The sequence below is a fragment of the Dipteris shenzhenensis genome, chromosome 2 (assembly GCF_047967505.1).
Source record: "Dipteris shenzhenensis isolate YYH24624 ecotype China chromosome 2, Dip_SZ_1.0, whole genome shotgun sequence".
Lineage (NCBI taxonomy): Eukaryota > Viridiplantae > Streptophyta > Polypodiopsida > Gleicheniales > Dipteridaceae > Dipteris > Dipteris shenzhenensis.
Genome location: NC_141597.1, coordinates 5,418,616 through 5,434,130, shown reverse-complemented (window position 1 = coordinate 5,434,130; position 15,515 = coordinate 5,418,616). Strand labels below are relative to the sequence as shown.

At 42.5% G+C, this 15,515-nt stretch overlaps 1 protein-coding gene across 5 annotated transcripts in view; it reads left to right on the top strand.

Annotated features, from left to right (window-relative positions):
- Positions 1 to 14,592: 14,592 nt before the first annotated feature.
- LOC147904268 (ATP-dependent 6-phosphofructokinase 6-like) overlaps positions 14,593 to 15,515 on the top strand; it is a 54,579-nt gene continuing 53,656 nt past the window's right edge. For all 5 annotated transcript variants that reach the window (XR_015542210.1, XR_015542212.1, XR_015542211.1 and 2 more), the window contains exon 1: positions 14,593 to 15,174. Coding sequence is in view for 2 of the 5 variants with exons in the window: in XM_087385628.1 (XP_087241754.1) it covers positions 14,842 to 15,174 (333 nt within the window). In the remaining 3 variants the exon portion in view is untranslated. The remainder of the gene's footprint in view (positions 15,175 to 15,515) is intronic.

Here is a 15,515-nt window from a genome sequence, read left to right as displayed (position 1 = left end):
CTTGATCATTGGAATGACCTTTGCATGTGTGAATGGCTTGAGTCCTAAGTTCTTTACTAATTAAAACTGACTGAATTTCTTCCAGTGTCGATATTTGCCATTGGATGGCAATACTTTAGAGTAGATTCTTGTATCCCTCTCCTAGTCCATTCAAGATGACTTAAACCATTTCTGTTGGATTCATGGTCTCTCTTGCTGCTATGAGTTGATTGTTGTAATCTTTGATCCTGAGTACGTAAGCATGACCGGTTTCACAGCTCTTGCAAAAACTCTAGTTGATTTGGTTTCTCACTGTGAGAATCTTGGAAGTGTTCTTGGACTTGTAGAGAGCTACGAACATATCCCATGCTTCTTTTGATGTCTTGATGGTGTTGAGCTATCCTAGCATGACATCTTGCACATGGCAAACAGAGAAGATAGGGTAGGACAACATCAACTGCAGAAAGAGGCTCATGGACGATGGCAAAATGATGATATGCATACTTGTCTTTCTTGTCCCATCCTGCTTGTGCTTGAGCAATGGCAAGATCTACTATAGGTATGGAAACTGTTTGTGTAGCTATAGATCCTGCTATAGATCCTGCTACTGGTGCTGTGACAACAGGTGGAGTAGAGCTAGTGTTGGCTGGATTGTCCAATGGTCTAGGTGTAGATCCATCGACATAATCCCATTTGTCTTGAAGTATAAGAATGGTCTCCATTCGGTATTTCCATGTGCCACAATTGGAGTTGTCTAGCTTAGTAGATGCCTCTAGATTGAGGTTGCTAGTCATAGACACGGTGCAAGAAATGTACTCAACGTGTCAAGAAAATCACTGTCTGAATCAACTCTGCAAAACACTGACTGTGGCAAAGTGAAATCTGAACTGATGAATCTGAGCTGATGGTGAAGATAGAACTGCAATATATAATCCAATCTATTATGAGCCTTGTGGCAAATGAGGCTTTACAAGGCTAGAATAAAGTGCACAATGCTGTAAAATAGTCAAATAGGCTTTACAATGATGGCATATGTGTGTGAAATCAAATCATGTGCTATCTGCCCACTAAAAAATTGGCCAATGTGTTGATCTTGTAACTCACATTTGACCACCTTGTAGCCAAAGGATCATGGCACCAAGGGGAGGTGTTGAGAGTTGTGGTGCCATGAGCACATGTAGAGTAAAGGGCAAGCTGCCACATGGCATGGAGGAGATATCCCACATGTGAGCAAGCATATGGATGTGAGTACCCTCACCTATAAAAGGGAGGTTCATTTGAAGTAATATCAATCAAGCACTTTGCACTATCTCAAGATTCTCTTTATGAGTCCAAGCTAATCTATCTTGGAGCCTAATTGACTTGAGGTACATGTCATGAGCACTCTCTTCATCATGTCTCCACATAGGTTCCATCCACCTTAGAGCGCTCCATAGATCCTGAGGCACACATGTTTTGTCATGGTATCAGCACATAGGTTTAGCTTTCCTAGTTTAGCTCATTAGTAGTTCACTAGGATTGCTCCCATTCCTAGATTAGTTGTAGGCACACCTTAGGAACTCATGTTTTTCTCCTAGGTTAGTTTTAGTTGTAGATTGAGTACAAATTTCCGTCCCTTGAGAGAGAAATTTTCCATCCATCCATTTCATGAGAGATTCATTGTGAGCTTGAGTGATCCTTGTTGCTGAGAGAGAGAGAGAGATAGGGAGAGTCTTTCAAAGAAAGATTTGTGAGAGACCTCCTTTGGATCTGCTGATAAGGAGAGATGTTTTTTAACATACTCTTGACTAAAAGAGACAAAGCAAGAGTAGCTCCCAACGACTCAAAGAGCATAGGTTTGGCACTATAGCGTCCAATGGAGAAATAGAAAGACAAATATCTTGAGACTCCTTGGAGAGCAAAACAAACCTTGCTAATGAAAGGCTCAAAGGCCTTAAGCTCTAGCCTTGTCAATCGGCTCACAGCCTCTTGCTCGCAACATAGTCTTCCCACAACGAGCCATCAACGAGTAGCGCATCTTCGACCTTCCAGCAATGTCCATGCCTGCTGACCAGCCCGCAGCAAGCCAAGCCGCACTGCTGCTCACAATGTTGACTGTAGCAAAGCCTCCTTCAGCGAGACTAGCACCTCCCAAAGCCTTCTACGAGGCCCTTCTCTGCTAGTCCGTAGGTCCAAACGGCTCCTCTGTAGCCTCGGATTTCCAATGACCTCCAACTCCAAAGCTCTGCCTGCACCTCCAATGAGTTCCTGAAGATAGATTCAGTGACGAAGGCTCTTCTACCTCTACCGGGGCTCTGCAACCAGCTGCTCCACCGCATCTACTATCAGCAACTGATGAGCCAAGCCTCCAATCGATGAGCCTTGCCTTGAACGAGCTGCTCCACGGACACAGAAAAGCTGACCGCATGCCATCATCCTCCTTCACGTCGCCATCATCAACTACATTGCAGAGAAGATTGAAGCTTCCTTTTTCTTCTCCAAGCTTACCTTAGGCCACATGGAAATGCCACGTGGCAGATAAGGTGGTCAATCTAAATGTGGTTAGGTTCGACTGCCTGGGTTAGTTGAACCATGGTAAAATTTGTGTAACGTTGGGTTAAAAGGTTACCATAGTGCCACCTAAAGCACATAGTAACCCTTGCTAAGCACAGTATGGAATTCTGCATGTGAATCTCTGTGCCACATCATCAAGGTCCCCTCTTCTTCACAAAAGCTTCGAAAAAGCGTAACTTCCAATCCAGAAAGAATTTGCACGCGCTCCAAAAAGGAAAAGTGATCGTCTTTTTGAGCTCTACGCGTCTATCAAGTTAGTATCATTGTATGCAATTAGACACTGCCAATATTGAAAGAAATCAATTGGTAAGACCTTTGCAACAAATGACAAATCAACTCATGAATGCAATAAGCATGCCAAAAGCACAAGTGCATGAGATGACCATAGCACGAAGCATGGCATCCACACATAAAGCATCAAGGCACATGGAAGAGCAAAGCATCATGCATGAAGCTACACAAGGAAGAAGATTGCAAATTGAAGCACCAGCAAGTCAACTACGTGGAGTCATCATCAAGCCATGAGCAGAATGACAGGAACAACATGTATTGAGAAATAAAAACCTTGCCAACCTTGCCTATATTTTGTAAATCAAACCTGACCACCTAAGAGTAGCTATGTAAGCACCCACGGGAGGATTTGATCTTGTAACTCGCATTTGACCACCTTGCAGTAGCCAAAGGATCATGGCACCAAGGGGAGGTGTTGAGAGTTGTGGTGCCATGAGCACATGTAGAGCAAAGGTATGAGTAAAGGGCAAGCTACCACATGGCATGGAGGAGATATCCCACATGTGAGCAAGCATATGGATGTAAGTACCCTCACCTATAAAAGGGAGGTTCATTTGACGTAATATCAATCAAGCACTTTGCACTATCTCAAGATTCTCTTTATGAGTCCAAGCTAATCTATCTTGGAACCTAATTGACTTGAGGTACATGTCATGAGCACTCTCTTCATCATGTCTCCACATAGGTTCCATCCACCTTAGAGCGCTCCATAGATCTTGAGGCACACATGTTTTGTCACAATGCCCCTAAACACTTTGAAGTCTGCTCACTGAACTGATGAACGTCAGGTTTCAAGTAATGTGATGATGTGAAACCATATGTGAGCATAGGGATTGACTTTCAGTAGGAACTAGTCGGGAATTTCGGGCATGGATTAGATTGGCAACTTGGAGAGATTCAAACCGTCTCCTCTATGGTGATCTAGTGTACTCTGATCTAGATCTAGACAAATAATCTCTTTTTCTTTAGTTCTTGTTATGTGCTGGGTCAAATGCATTGATGTAGAGGCTCATGTGCGTGAAGAAAGCGGATTTATGGACGAGGCTCAAAAGTGTGTGCAACTTGCGCCGAAATGTGCATGGGATGTGACGAGCGCATAGAGCACAAAAATCAAGCGATTTTCCTTTTTAGAGCACCCTCAAATTCTTCCTGGATCAAGAGATACGGCTTGATCTAGGTGGAGGGGCAAAAAAGGGTGCGAAGTGCTCAATGATGATGTGGCCACTGTGTTCACATGCAGGGGTGTGCTTGCCAAGGGGTGTGCCTCTAGGGCATTGTGTGATGAGGTGGCAGTATAGTGTGCCTGCACGGGGCAATGCTAGACAATTGAGGTGGCAGTTGATTGACCCAACCCATGGTCAGAGTGATTTAACCAGGGTCAAGTTGACTAACCCAAGGTGAAGTTGACCTAATCGAGTTACAAGTCAACCTTAATGATGTGGCCCTATTGACTTGGCAATGATGACATGGCACAGTGCAACGTGTCGATGCTAACATGGCAACTAGGTGATGTGGCAAGCAATTGCCATGTGGATGATGATGTGGAGGATAAGCTTACCCAAATGATGTGGCAGATCAGGTGCCACATGGCCCCCTCTAGACCAAAGCCTTGGTTGTGTTGACTTGTGGATAGGTTGCCATGTGTCAAGTTGTCATAATCTTAAAAATATTCACTGAGCGTGTAGAATTTCATCAAGGCATTCCGAGCTCGTTGTTGTTTACAGTGTCGGATCATGTTTGCGTTCTATGGCGTTTGTGCACAGATGGAGTCATGGGTGCTAATTGCGCTGCTGTTTTTGAGTTTTTTGCATTGGAGAGGTTGCTTCGTTTAGGAGCCCGCCGTTTGGAGAGGCTTGGAGTCCGAAGCCCATAGTCGGCGGTTGTTTGCAATGCTTAGAGATGGGTGCCGGTTGGAGGAGAATTAGCCTCTTGTGTGTTGTTTGGTTGGAGATGCTTTCGGCTGATGTCCGAGCTAGCGAGCTCATTAGAGAGGCTAGTCGTGATGCCATGGTTGTTCACCACTCTTGAATGTGAAAAGGAAGGCACAACCAGTTGCTAGTGCGAGGATCCATGGCAACAAATCCGTTCACGTTTTCGATAAAATGATGACTGAGCAGCAACTAACGGTGCTGAAAATCTTTGGGCGGCCCGTTGGCCAAGCAGAAGCTATGTAGGGAGGCGTTGCAACCATGGTGGAAGCTCGTGAAGCATTGTGGAGAAGCAAATTTTCCTTGGAGTGGAGCTAGCCGAGAGCATGGGCTGAGCAACGTTATGTCAACCTTCTTAATCGATGACGCTGACCCGCAAATGTTTGAGACGCTTGAAGGTTGCCCTTCGCATCGGTTTTTTCCTCAAAATGCAGCTCACATCACTAGGATGTGCAGGAAAGTGAGCATGTTTGACGATTCTAGTGGGATAACAGATCATAATCCGCCTTTAAGGAATGAAGTCTGTACCCATGTAGCAATGAATGGCAACGAGGACATAGCTTTTAGTAGCCACAGCTTAAATGTCTCCAAAAGTTCTACTCAAAAAGGTATATGGCAAGGAGAGGGAACTTAAGGATCCAGAATTGAAGGAATAACTCAAAGCAAAGGCAACTCGTGTTCCGTGGATGCTCTTGTAGATGGAGAGGACTCTTTCTTTCTCTAAGGTTCTCTCAAAATGAACACACTCTCTCTCACAAGGACTCTCACAAACTCTCAAATGAGATAAACATATATAATAGACAGATATTTTCTCTCCAAATGAATGGATGGAATTCTTAAAGAAATGGACAAAATTTTTCTCTCAATAGAAGTGAAGGTCACTTAAGAGAAACTCTTGATCTCTCAATCTCACAATCTCTCACATGGATTGCAATGTCTCAGCAGAAGGCAAGGGAGCTCTAATACCATGACAAAATATGAAGAGGGGAGAGGAGAAAAGTGGAGATGGGGAGAGAGGGCACAGCTAGAGAGCACACCACAAATGACTAACAGTACACTAGATTTAATTGAAAAAGTAGAATATATACAAACCCATTTAGGGCTAGGGTTAGTGCATCTAACTCTTTCCTTTATAGCACTCTATATATGTTAGTGCTATGCACATGTAATAACATGATGTTGAGTGCGGTGTCTCAACACCTAGTGGGGTAGGTGCCTCCCTAACTTGTGTCGAAACTCTAACCAACAATGTAGATCAACCATTGCATTTCTTCCATTACAATTTGTCTAAAGGGTTGAGTGATGCATAATTTCTTTTGATAAAAGAGGTATCCATCATTGCATGAATAGTCCAACATAGGATTCCAACTATTATTCTCTAATTTGTTCCATATATCAAAAAAGTCTGGATCCTCTTGATAAGAATTCTTCATACCTTCAAAAGGCTGGGTCTCTACAGCAGTGATGTGATTAATACTTGGATTTCTGCTAAGAACATCAGCAAACTACATTTTCTTTTCCAGGCTGACATTGAATCATGGGGTAAAAACTCTGTATAAATGATGCCCACTTGATGTGCCTATCGGATATTAGTGGCTGAGTCAACAAATTCTTGATACTTTGCTTATCGGTCCTGATAAGAAACTCAGCTCCCATCAAATAATATTTCCACATTCGTAAGTATGTACTATAATTGGATTTCGCTAGTTTTAATTTTTGGCTTTCATATGCTATAGGATGTCGATAGGTTCTATTTTTCTTTTTGACTAATAAGACAGGTGCCCCATAAGGAGAACTACTAGGTCTTATCAATCCTCTCTCTATCAGTTCCTCCACTTGCTTTTGAATTTCCTTTTGCTCTAGCTGGTTGACTCTATAGGGAGCTTTGCAAGGTGGAGTATTGCCCGGTAGGATTTCTATCCTATGATCTTCAGGTCGAGAACAGGGTGATCCAAGCAATAAATCCCCTAAGAGATAATCAAAAATTTGAGAAAGAAACTTTTGGTGTGTAGGCTTAATGTTTGGTTGAGTAGCCATTACCGTATTCATCAAAATCAGATATGTCTTCTCACGTTTCCTAATTGCTCTCTTGGCTTGTGTATGAGTAATGGATTGATCTCAGGTTTCATAGAACTTTTCAGACATATTTCTTTTTTGTCCTTCTCAATCCACATCTGGTGTGAATCATAATCTATCTTAGGATTATATTGATGTCTCCCACTGATATAATTAAGTGTGTGTCCATTTAACAAAATCTTTGAATCGATGATCAAAGATTCTTGACTTCTCTAGTGCAATTGTACGTTGTCTTGGTAAAAGCAGCTATGACCTTATAGTTAGATGGGAATGACTCTAGGTTCAGCTTTGCTAAGGCTCTTTCTGAAATGAAATCATGTGCACTACCATCGTCATGTAGAATAACAACCTCTTTGCCATTAATGAAACCTTTCATTTTCAGAAGAGCATGACAATGATACTTACCTCCCTCTTGCTTGGCTGCTTCATCCTTGATCATGTGCACTTTCGCCATCGAGGTCTTCTTTCTTTTGGGACATTCAGTAGCTATATGTCCCACCTTGTTGCACCTGAAACACCTTATTTCTTTCTTCAGAAAATTTCCACCGTTTGGCTTTGAAGAAGAATCTGCCTTCTGTGGAGCAAAACCATTTTTAGATTTAAAGAAGGGCTTTTTATCAAACCTCTTTTTCTTATGGAAGGGTACAGGCCGTTCCAAATCTTTCCCTTCCTTTGGGATCCCATTCTTCCTCTCATAATTCATTGCAAGAGAAATCGCAGAGTTTAGTGAGGATGAAACATGTTAATCTTGGCTCTTAACTTAGATTTTGGACCTGCCACATACTTTCTTTATTGATCTCGCTCACTCACTTTCTCTAAAGACTGTAGTTGGATCAACATTTGCCAAAACCTATCAGTGTATGTGGAGATCGTTTCTTTATCGAATTGCCTGAAAGTATCCCACTGTTGTCTGGTTTTTGCTTTGAAGTGTGAGGGAAGGAGATCTCTCTTGATGAGCTTTTGAAAAGACTTTCAAGATTTTGGTCGCCTTTTATTGTGCTTAGTGATGTTCCACCAAAGTGCAACACTCTCCACTAAATGATTTGCAGCACATTTAATCTTATCTTTTTTAGAGAATTTCTCCCTTGAAAAATAATCATCTAGCTGACTGATCCAAGACAAGACAGTACGTGCTTCTTTCTTTCCATCAAAATTTTTAAATGGGAAAGCTTTTCTACTTATTTTACTCCCCTTTCTTGAATTCTGTAATCTCAGTGTGGCTTTGACTATCCTGATAATAGGATCATTGTCGGATGACTCATCGTCAGATGAATGCCTATTCCTTTTCTTACCATTGATTTTCTTTTCTAATCTCTCCCTATGCTCATGCTCATTGACCAACTGTGCCTGAAGTGCGTCTAACTGCTCTTGAAGCATGGGTGGTTGTGGCTGATGCGCCATGATAATGTGATAAATACAAATAAAGCGGAGCGGAGGGAAATAAGGATAATAAGTGTATGAGAATTAAACAGATGAAAGAAAATGTGATTCGAGTATATGGTGAGGAATGGATGGTAGAAGATACTAAGTGTATGAAATATAAAGCAAAAGAAATCACTTATCTCACTCTTTGATCGGAATTAGAAAAATGTGGGAGATATGTGACCGATGATGTTGCTTGTAGTCGTTTTTACGCTCGACCGCTCTCCAATTAATTGCACGGTGATTTTTGTGGTTCCAAATTGCCTTCTTGATTCAAGCTTCCTCAGATTTTGCTTTGCTCTTCTTCTTCTTCTTTGGGCAGAAAAAGTTTGTGTTGTAGTAGAATATCATCATCATCAACATAAATATTTACATGTTCTTTGGTAAAGAATAACCAGCCCCCATGGGGAGAGTTTCATCAAAACATTTCTAGGCAATATTCTTGAAGTAAAAAACAGTAGCAACAGAGTCAAAAGAGGGGGACATAAGAGTCATCAGTGTCATCTGTATTGTCATCATTGAAGTAATCAGAGTAATTGAAACTCTCTGATCCCCGGAGCTGTCAGTGTCATCTACCTGGGCTTCACAAGGTGAGTCTAGTTCCTTCTTGACAGTTGTGGAGGGTACCTATTTAATACACCTTTGCTGGTCAGTGGAGTGGCCTTGCACTTTGTGTGTCACTGTTTGCCAAAAAATGTTGCCTTTGAAAGGTTCTCCCTTTAAGGGTCCTTTTTATGAACCCTTTGGGTTCCCTTAAGAGGGGTATTAAAACTTTTTTTTAAATATATAAATAATTTTTCTTTAAAGTGCCCTTTTGATCCTTGGGTTCCTTTGTATGAATTCAAAGGAATCCTCTGACTTAATAAACGAATTGCTTCTACAGGTACTTTCTCAGAGGTTGTTGACTGTCTGCATTGTGCAATGGTAGAGTTCATGAACCGAGGAGGCGTGAGCAAGAGCTACAAGACTTCAGAGATGATGGCGGCAAGTCGTGATGACGAATTTACATGACAGAGGCTAGAGGCTGCCTGCTTCAATGCTTTGGAGTTCAGAGTCTATGTCCAAGAGTGATTTGATGAGCAGTGATGGCTGCAGATGGGCACGTGCAAAGGGAGACTCCCAAGTCCCAACTTCCAACGTCTCTAGACTCAAGTCTCCTGGTGCACCGCTGCTTAACGTGCAGAGGTTCAATAATAAGCAAGCTGCCAACCTGCACGTTGCACACTGCACAGGCAGAGGAGAAAGAAAAGCCGCAAAGTCCAGAGTCTAGAGAGCTCTCCTCAAGAGTCCTTTATTGTTGCAGTCTGCTGGCGGCAACATGCTAGCCGAGGTGCTACATTGACTTTCTAAGGGCACGAAATCCGGATGTGGGCTACACATAGTTTGAGACTGGGAGGCCTTCGCACGATTCAATGAAGGGATGGCAAGACAAGGCTGCCTTTGGATTTCAAAAGGCTCTGCCAAAAGTAAAATTTTTTCCAAAGTCTCTTTTTTTTTTTGAATCCACAAGAGGGAGCTTCAGAATTTCTTTTCTTTTCTTCCACTATAGAGAGCGTGACCAAAGCTCTGATACCACTGAAACCTTAAAGGTAATTATCTTCCACACAAATTCACCACTTAATCAATTGGAGAAGAAGAACACAATCACACCATGAAAGCGACAACAGACTGTGTACAATCTCCCCCCCCTAGATGAGTGGCTTATGCTTCCTCATCTAGAGTATTTATGATATTTCATAAAAGCACCAAGGAGCCAAAATTATCCCTCTCTTCCAAAATGAGGAATTTGCTTTACAAAGCCATCTTAGGGCCCAAAATTGAATTATGTCCATTCCAAAATATATTGCTCAAACTTGCAATAATAAAGAAATACAAAATTGGCCCATGGCCATAAATAATGCACTGTGCGACACCTCGATCGGTACCCTCGCACTAATTCCAATCCTCGCTATGAGTTCCATCGTCGCCAATTACATTAGCTATTAACAATCGATTGAACGAATCATTGATTCAACCGATCCCAACATAACCGCGCTCAAAGCACAATAATCTAGCACAACACCAATATGTTAGAAATGACCCAACAGAGGGTACACATAGTGGAAGACTGATAGAATAGCCCAGGAGCTCACACAGTGTGGTGTGGGGAGTGGAATCACAAACTTCTTAACTTATGTGCATAAAATAGACGTGCAAACTCATCAATAGACAATGAACCAGCTAGATAGAGAAACCACCAAAATAATATATTTTCGTCCAAAGCTATGGACACAATACAAAAGAGATAGATCCAGAGTCCCACCAATGGTGTGGTCCTCTAATCTTACCACAAGGTACTTCTCCTATCTGTTGGCTATCTCTAGACTCGAGCCCGCGTGCTCCACCTCGAGTGTCTGTAGACTTTTTGTCCAGAATGGTTCTCTCTACCTTACTGCCTATAGATCAGCCTAGGTAGGCAACACTTACTAGCTCAGTATGTAGCCCTCTTTAGGTCTCCTTCACCTCCTAGGAGAAGGCCCAAGGAAGCCCTGTCTGCTGTAAATTTGCTACTCCAGAGAATGAGTCATGAGGGCACAAAGGCCCTCCTTATATAAGGCACAAGGCCCTCCAAAACTAACCGACCAGCCAGCCCTAATTGGGCTGACTGGCTGTCTATAGCAGCCCTAACCAACCGACCAGTTGGTTGGCTGGTTGGCTGCCTATCCAGCCCTATTTAGGGCCCTTTGCTGGTCCTTTATTCCATGCAGGGCCCAGCCCCTTTGGAGTGCTTACCCCGCCACACCTACCAGCCCTGTTTGCAGCAGGCCATAGACCTGCCCAATACATGCTGCAACAGTGCGACTCCATGCTTCTGCAAATTCGCCTCTGCTCAGCAGCCCTCGTTCGAACCCTAGCACACCCTGCACACCTTTCGTACACTACCCTGCAGCATCCGTACTGATCCATACAGTGGTTGTCCCCTTTTTCTGGGCATACCTTGCCCTAGGTCTCCCTCCCCATGCTCTCCTCATTTGGGGGCTTACAGATGGGGAGGTGACCTTTCCAACACAATAACACTAGCGACATTAGCATTAACATGGAATCACCCACAATACCGACCATCTAGCATGGCAAAACACAAGCTAGTCAGGTGTCCCCAACTAACCACACAAAGTATCCACTAGGACCCCCGCTGCGTCCGGTACGCTCCTATGGAGTACTTTGCCATAGTCACACTTGACTAAAATAATAATATCCTAAGAAATATATTTCAGAAATATACTTTTCGTAACAATGTTAAGCTATTAAAATGCAATTTTTGTAGGATGATCTCCAATGTCAATTTGACTTAATATAATTTAAAAAATTAAAGGTAGAAATTCAAAAAAGAGTTTAGAGGGAGTGCTAATAAAAGCGGATGTGGACTATGCCTAATGATTTTCTAAAAAGCATACCCATGGGGAGATTATACCTACATTTAATAAGGACAAATTTTTAACCTTACATTTTTTATAATTATACATATAGAACAGTCACAGTCTCTCTTCTTTTTCCAAACTTTATGAATATTGAAGATATCTTAATGCTTTTAGGGTGTAAATTAAGTACATTTTGAAATCATTGTGTGGCGATTGTTAATTTTGTTTTTTAATCCTCTTGCTTATTTATTAAGCATTTGAAACTAAATCATTTTCATATTTCATCCTTCTATCATTGCCCTTCTATAATTGAGATATTCAAGCACTCAACCAAGATTTCTATAGGCCCCATCATATTGAAAATTTCGTCAGCTGATAGTTTAAGATGTTTTCCAAGAAGCATCAAGTAAGGTGTCACATCACCTCTATAATACAAGGACAAACAGATTTGGTTTTAAATGATGGGATATAATAGTTGCGTACTAGGTAGTGTAAATAACTTGGCATTGACTATCATATGTGTCCTTTCTACATAGAAAGTGTAAGTGAAAGTGGCATAGCTCATGTCAATTTAGACTTTACATAAAGTATTCCTAAATATCTTACTTTACATAAAAGTATCCCTAAATATCTACCTATCTTCTCTTAATTATTGGAAAAGTCATTTTCTTCATAGTGTATCTAAAAGTTAATAGATTGAAAAGATCAAAGTAGGCTGAAGGGGGGAAGTGCAAGACAAGGAGAGGGAGATTTTCGACTAGTTTGTATGTTTGAGCATGAAGGGTTGGAGGACATAAAAATGGTCCTTGGATGAAGTTACTGGCAAGCATGGAGCTTTGGCCAATTGTACTAAAGTTGGTTGGCACACCCAATCCTAGATAACGAGAATAACAATTGGCTTCCAGGCTAGCAACTTTTGGGAGAACCTATTCATAATAAGAAGATATAAATGACCACTCCCATAATTATCATAATTTTGTTTCCGAGGGGTTGAGTGCCATGCAACCTCTAATAACATCATGAGATTTTTCAAGTATCCATATTGTGTTCTCTTATCCTTAAACAAAGCTATTATCAGAAAGATCCTTACTTAGCTAGGCTTGTAGACCTTGATGCCACATTGTAGGGAGGGCTGCCAATTCAACCCCATGCACCCTTGGCTATATGAGCCATGTTATGGGCTTCTAGAGATCGACTTCAACCAAGCAAAGTAGAGGGATATCTGGAGGAGTGGCTTGATTATTTACTTATTGCATCATCCTTAGGCTAAGTGGAAGACAAGGCTACGTGGATATATGGCGTATGGGAAATTGTAGTTTGCAATCATGAAAGAGTGGAGATATAGAGGTTTGGTTAATTGGGTTTGTATAATTTTGCAATTTTAATTGGGCTTGTAAATTTTTAATTAAACTTGTACAATAAAATTGCAAACCGTTGAACTTTTTCCACTTGCCTTAATCCCTGGTCTTCTAAAGGAGGTTGACTACATTTCAACATATTCATCATTGCATTAAAGCATGGCTTTTGATGGTTTCTCATGTGATGTGGATCCATAATTGAATCATGCTTCGCGCTCAAAAAAAGCGCCTAAACTATGCCAAATAAAGGTTCCCTCTAATGATAGTTTTGAGAGTATGTTGGGACATAGCAAAACCATATAGGAAACAATGACTTGCATATTAAACTTCAACTTCAAGTAGATGGCATAGAAAAGCTTGAGAACCTTCCATTCATTCCAAGTGGGGATCCTAGGTAGTGTGTAAGGACTTTATAGGAAAATCTTAGTTTGGGCAAAGTGAAACTTTGACAAATGAAGCTAGTTAAATAGTTTGCATCCCACAAGGGGTTGGATTTATAAGTTTTGGGGATCAATGGGCATGCTATTGCTCGTACATGAAGGCTTGGCTTCCTTTGGTGTGTCCCTTTTTTTTGTACTTGAGGTGGGTGTCTTGGTTCACCCTTTCATTAAGATGCCTACGCAAGGGACTCGATGATGAAGCTTATACCATTTATTGAATGATGTTGATTCTCTAGAAGCTACTAGTTCCTCCTTGTAAGACATTTGAGCATACTTTGACTTGTGGAGGGCATGATCCAGTAGGTGCAACATTTGTCAATGGTAGCCTTTGAACACATATATGGCATGATCCAGTAGGTGCAACATTGGTCAATGGTAGCCTTTGAACACATATATTGTGTGCATTGTATGGGGGCTTGGGTAGGGGGAATGGTAGTGCACTTAGATGATAATCAAGGTCGTGTGGGAACAAGCACCTATCACAATTTAGTTTCCATAGACCTTTATGGAAAACGATGGGCTTAGGAGCTCCCAGGTTTGAAATAGCTAGGATTCTCTTGAAAACCGTGGTTTGCTTATAATTGGGGAGAGAGAGAGAGAGAGAGAGAGAGAGAGAGAGAGAGAGAGAGACTTTTACATTAAAGAGGTAGGTTGGCCTGTAACCTCAAAGAAAAAGAAAATTTTATAAGTCGAGAAAAGCCACCATGTGCATAAGATGTGGTCAGTTGTATTGTAGTTGAGGTGGAAGTTGAGGCGGGCAAGGTTGATGGTGTTCGATGCGTGAGGATCTTGTTTGTTCGATGGGTTTCCAAGGGGTTTCTTTGCATGAGGTATGAAAAGAAAAAGGGGCACAAAAAATGAAAGAGCATTGGAGCTCCTAGCTTTGAATTGAGTATTGCAAAAAAAATGATTCAACAGCAAGGAGCTCCTAGCGTTTGCTTCCAAAGGGGTCTTATGGAAATGGAAGCCACGTGCGAAGCGTTCAGAGAGGTCAAAAAGGGCGGCACGTGCGCGAGGGGTGCCACGTGGGAGAGGGCGGATGTGACACGTGTCTGGCCAAAATACCGTATAAGGTGCCATTACCGATACGGTTACCGTATTACGACGTAGCAGGGTGGACGAATAAATCGAGAAAACAGCAGCGCACACAAACACAGCAGAGCTTCATCGCCATCGCCATCGCCATCGCCATAGCCACAGCTCTCTCCTTCCTCCTCTCCCATCTCCATCTTCTTCCGAGCCATCCGCCTCCCCTCCCTCCATCGTCTCCCTTTTTGCTTCCTTTCGATGCTTCCATCGCCTTCTCTCCTCTAATTTTGCCTCACTAATCGCCACCTTCCTCCCTCAGCTCCGTTTCCCCTCGATCCTAGCTCCCTCTCCCCTCCCGATCGCGTTTATGGCTTGCCTCAGCTTCCTCCAACCCCCGGCCTCCTCCCCTCACCTTCCCCAACGAACCGCGTCCCTCCATTCTTTCCTAAGTTGTCCTCCGCGCCGTCTAGACACTGCTTCGTCGTTTCTTCTACACGGACGAATCCTCCCGGGCCAGGCCAGAATCCATTTTGTGAATGGGTGGTTAGAAGGCCGCCTCCACAAGGGGCGGGATCTCAGGCGTGTGAGCATCCAGGCTTCAGTTGGTACAGAGACATTGATGAAAATAAAAACGGAAAGGAGCGGCCCAGCTGTGCTTGAAGATGTGCCTCACCTAACAGACTGGCTGCCTGATTCACCCGTAAGAAACGCAGTCGTCTCGATTCATTTCAACAAGTGTATAAGCTTAAGTCAATTCTACGGTCGGAGGCCGCGTCGCGGACCTGAATGAACTTGCTTGAAATATTTGATTTAGTGTATTGTCTTTTACTTGCCTCTACACTTCCGTACATTGGTATTAGAGCCTCGTTCTTAGCACCTGTCCATCCTCCTCCTCTACCTCCGGTCATTTTCAATGTATTTTACTGTATTCACCTTCATGTATGTAGCCCCAAATCTGTGACAAATTGAGTCTGATGCTGCTTCTGTCATCAAGCATGCAAATGGTGTAGCTGGTGTACATATGCAAACACTCCAGCCCAC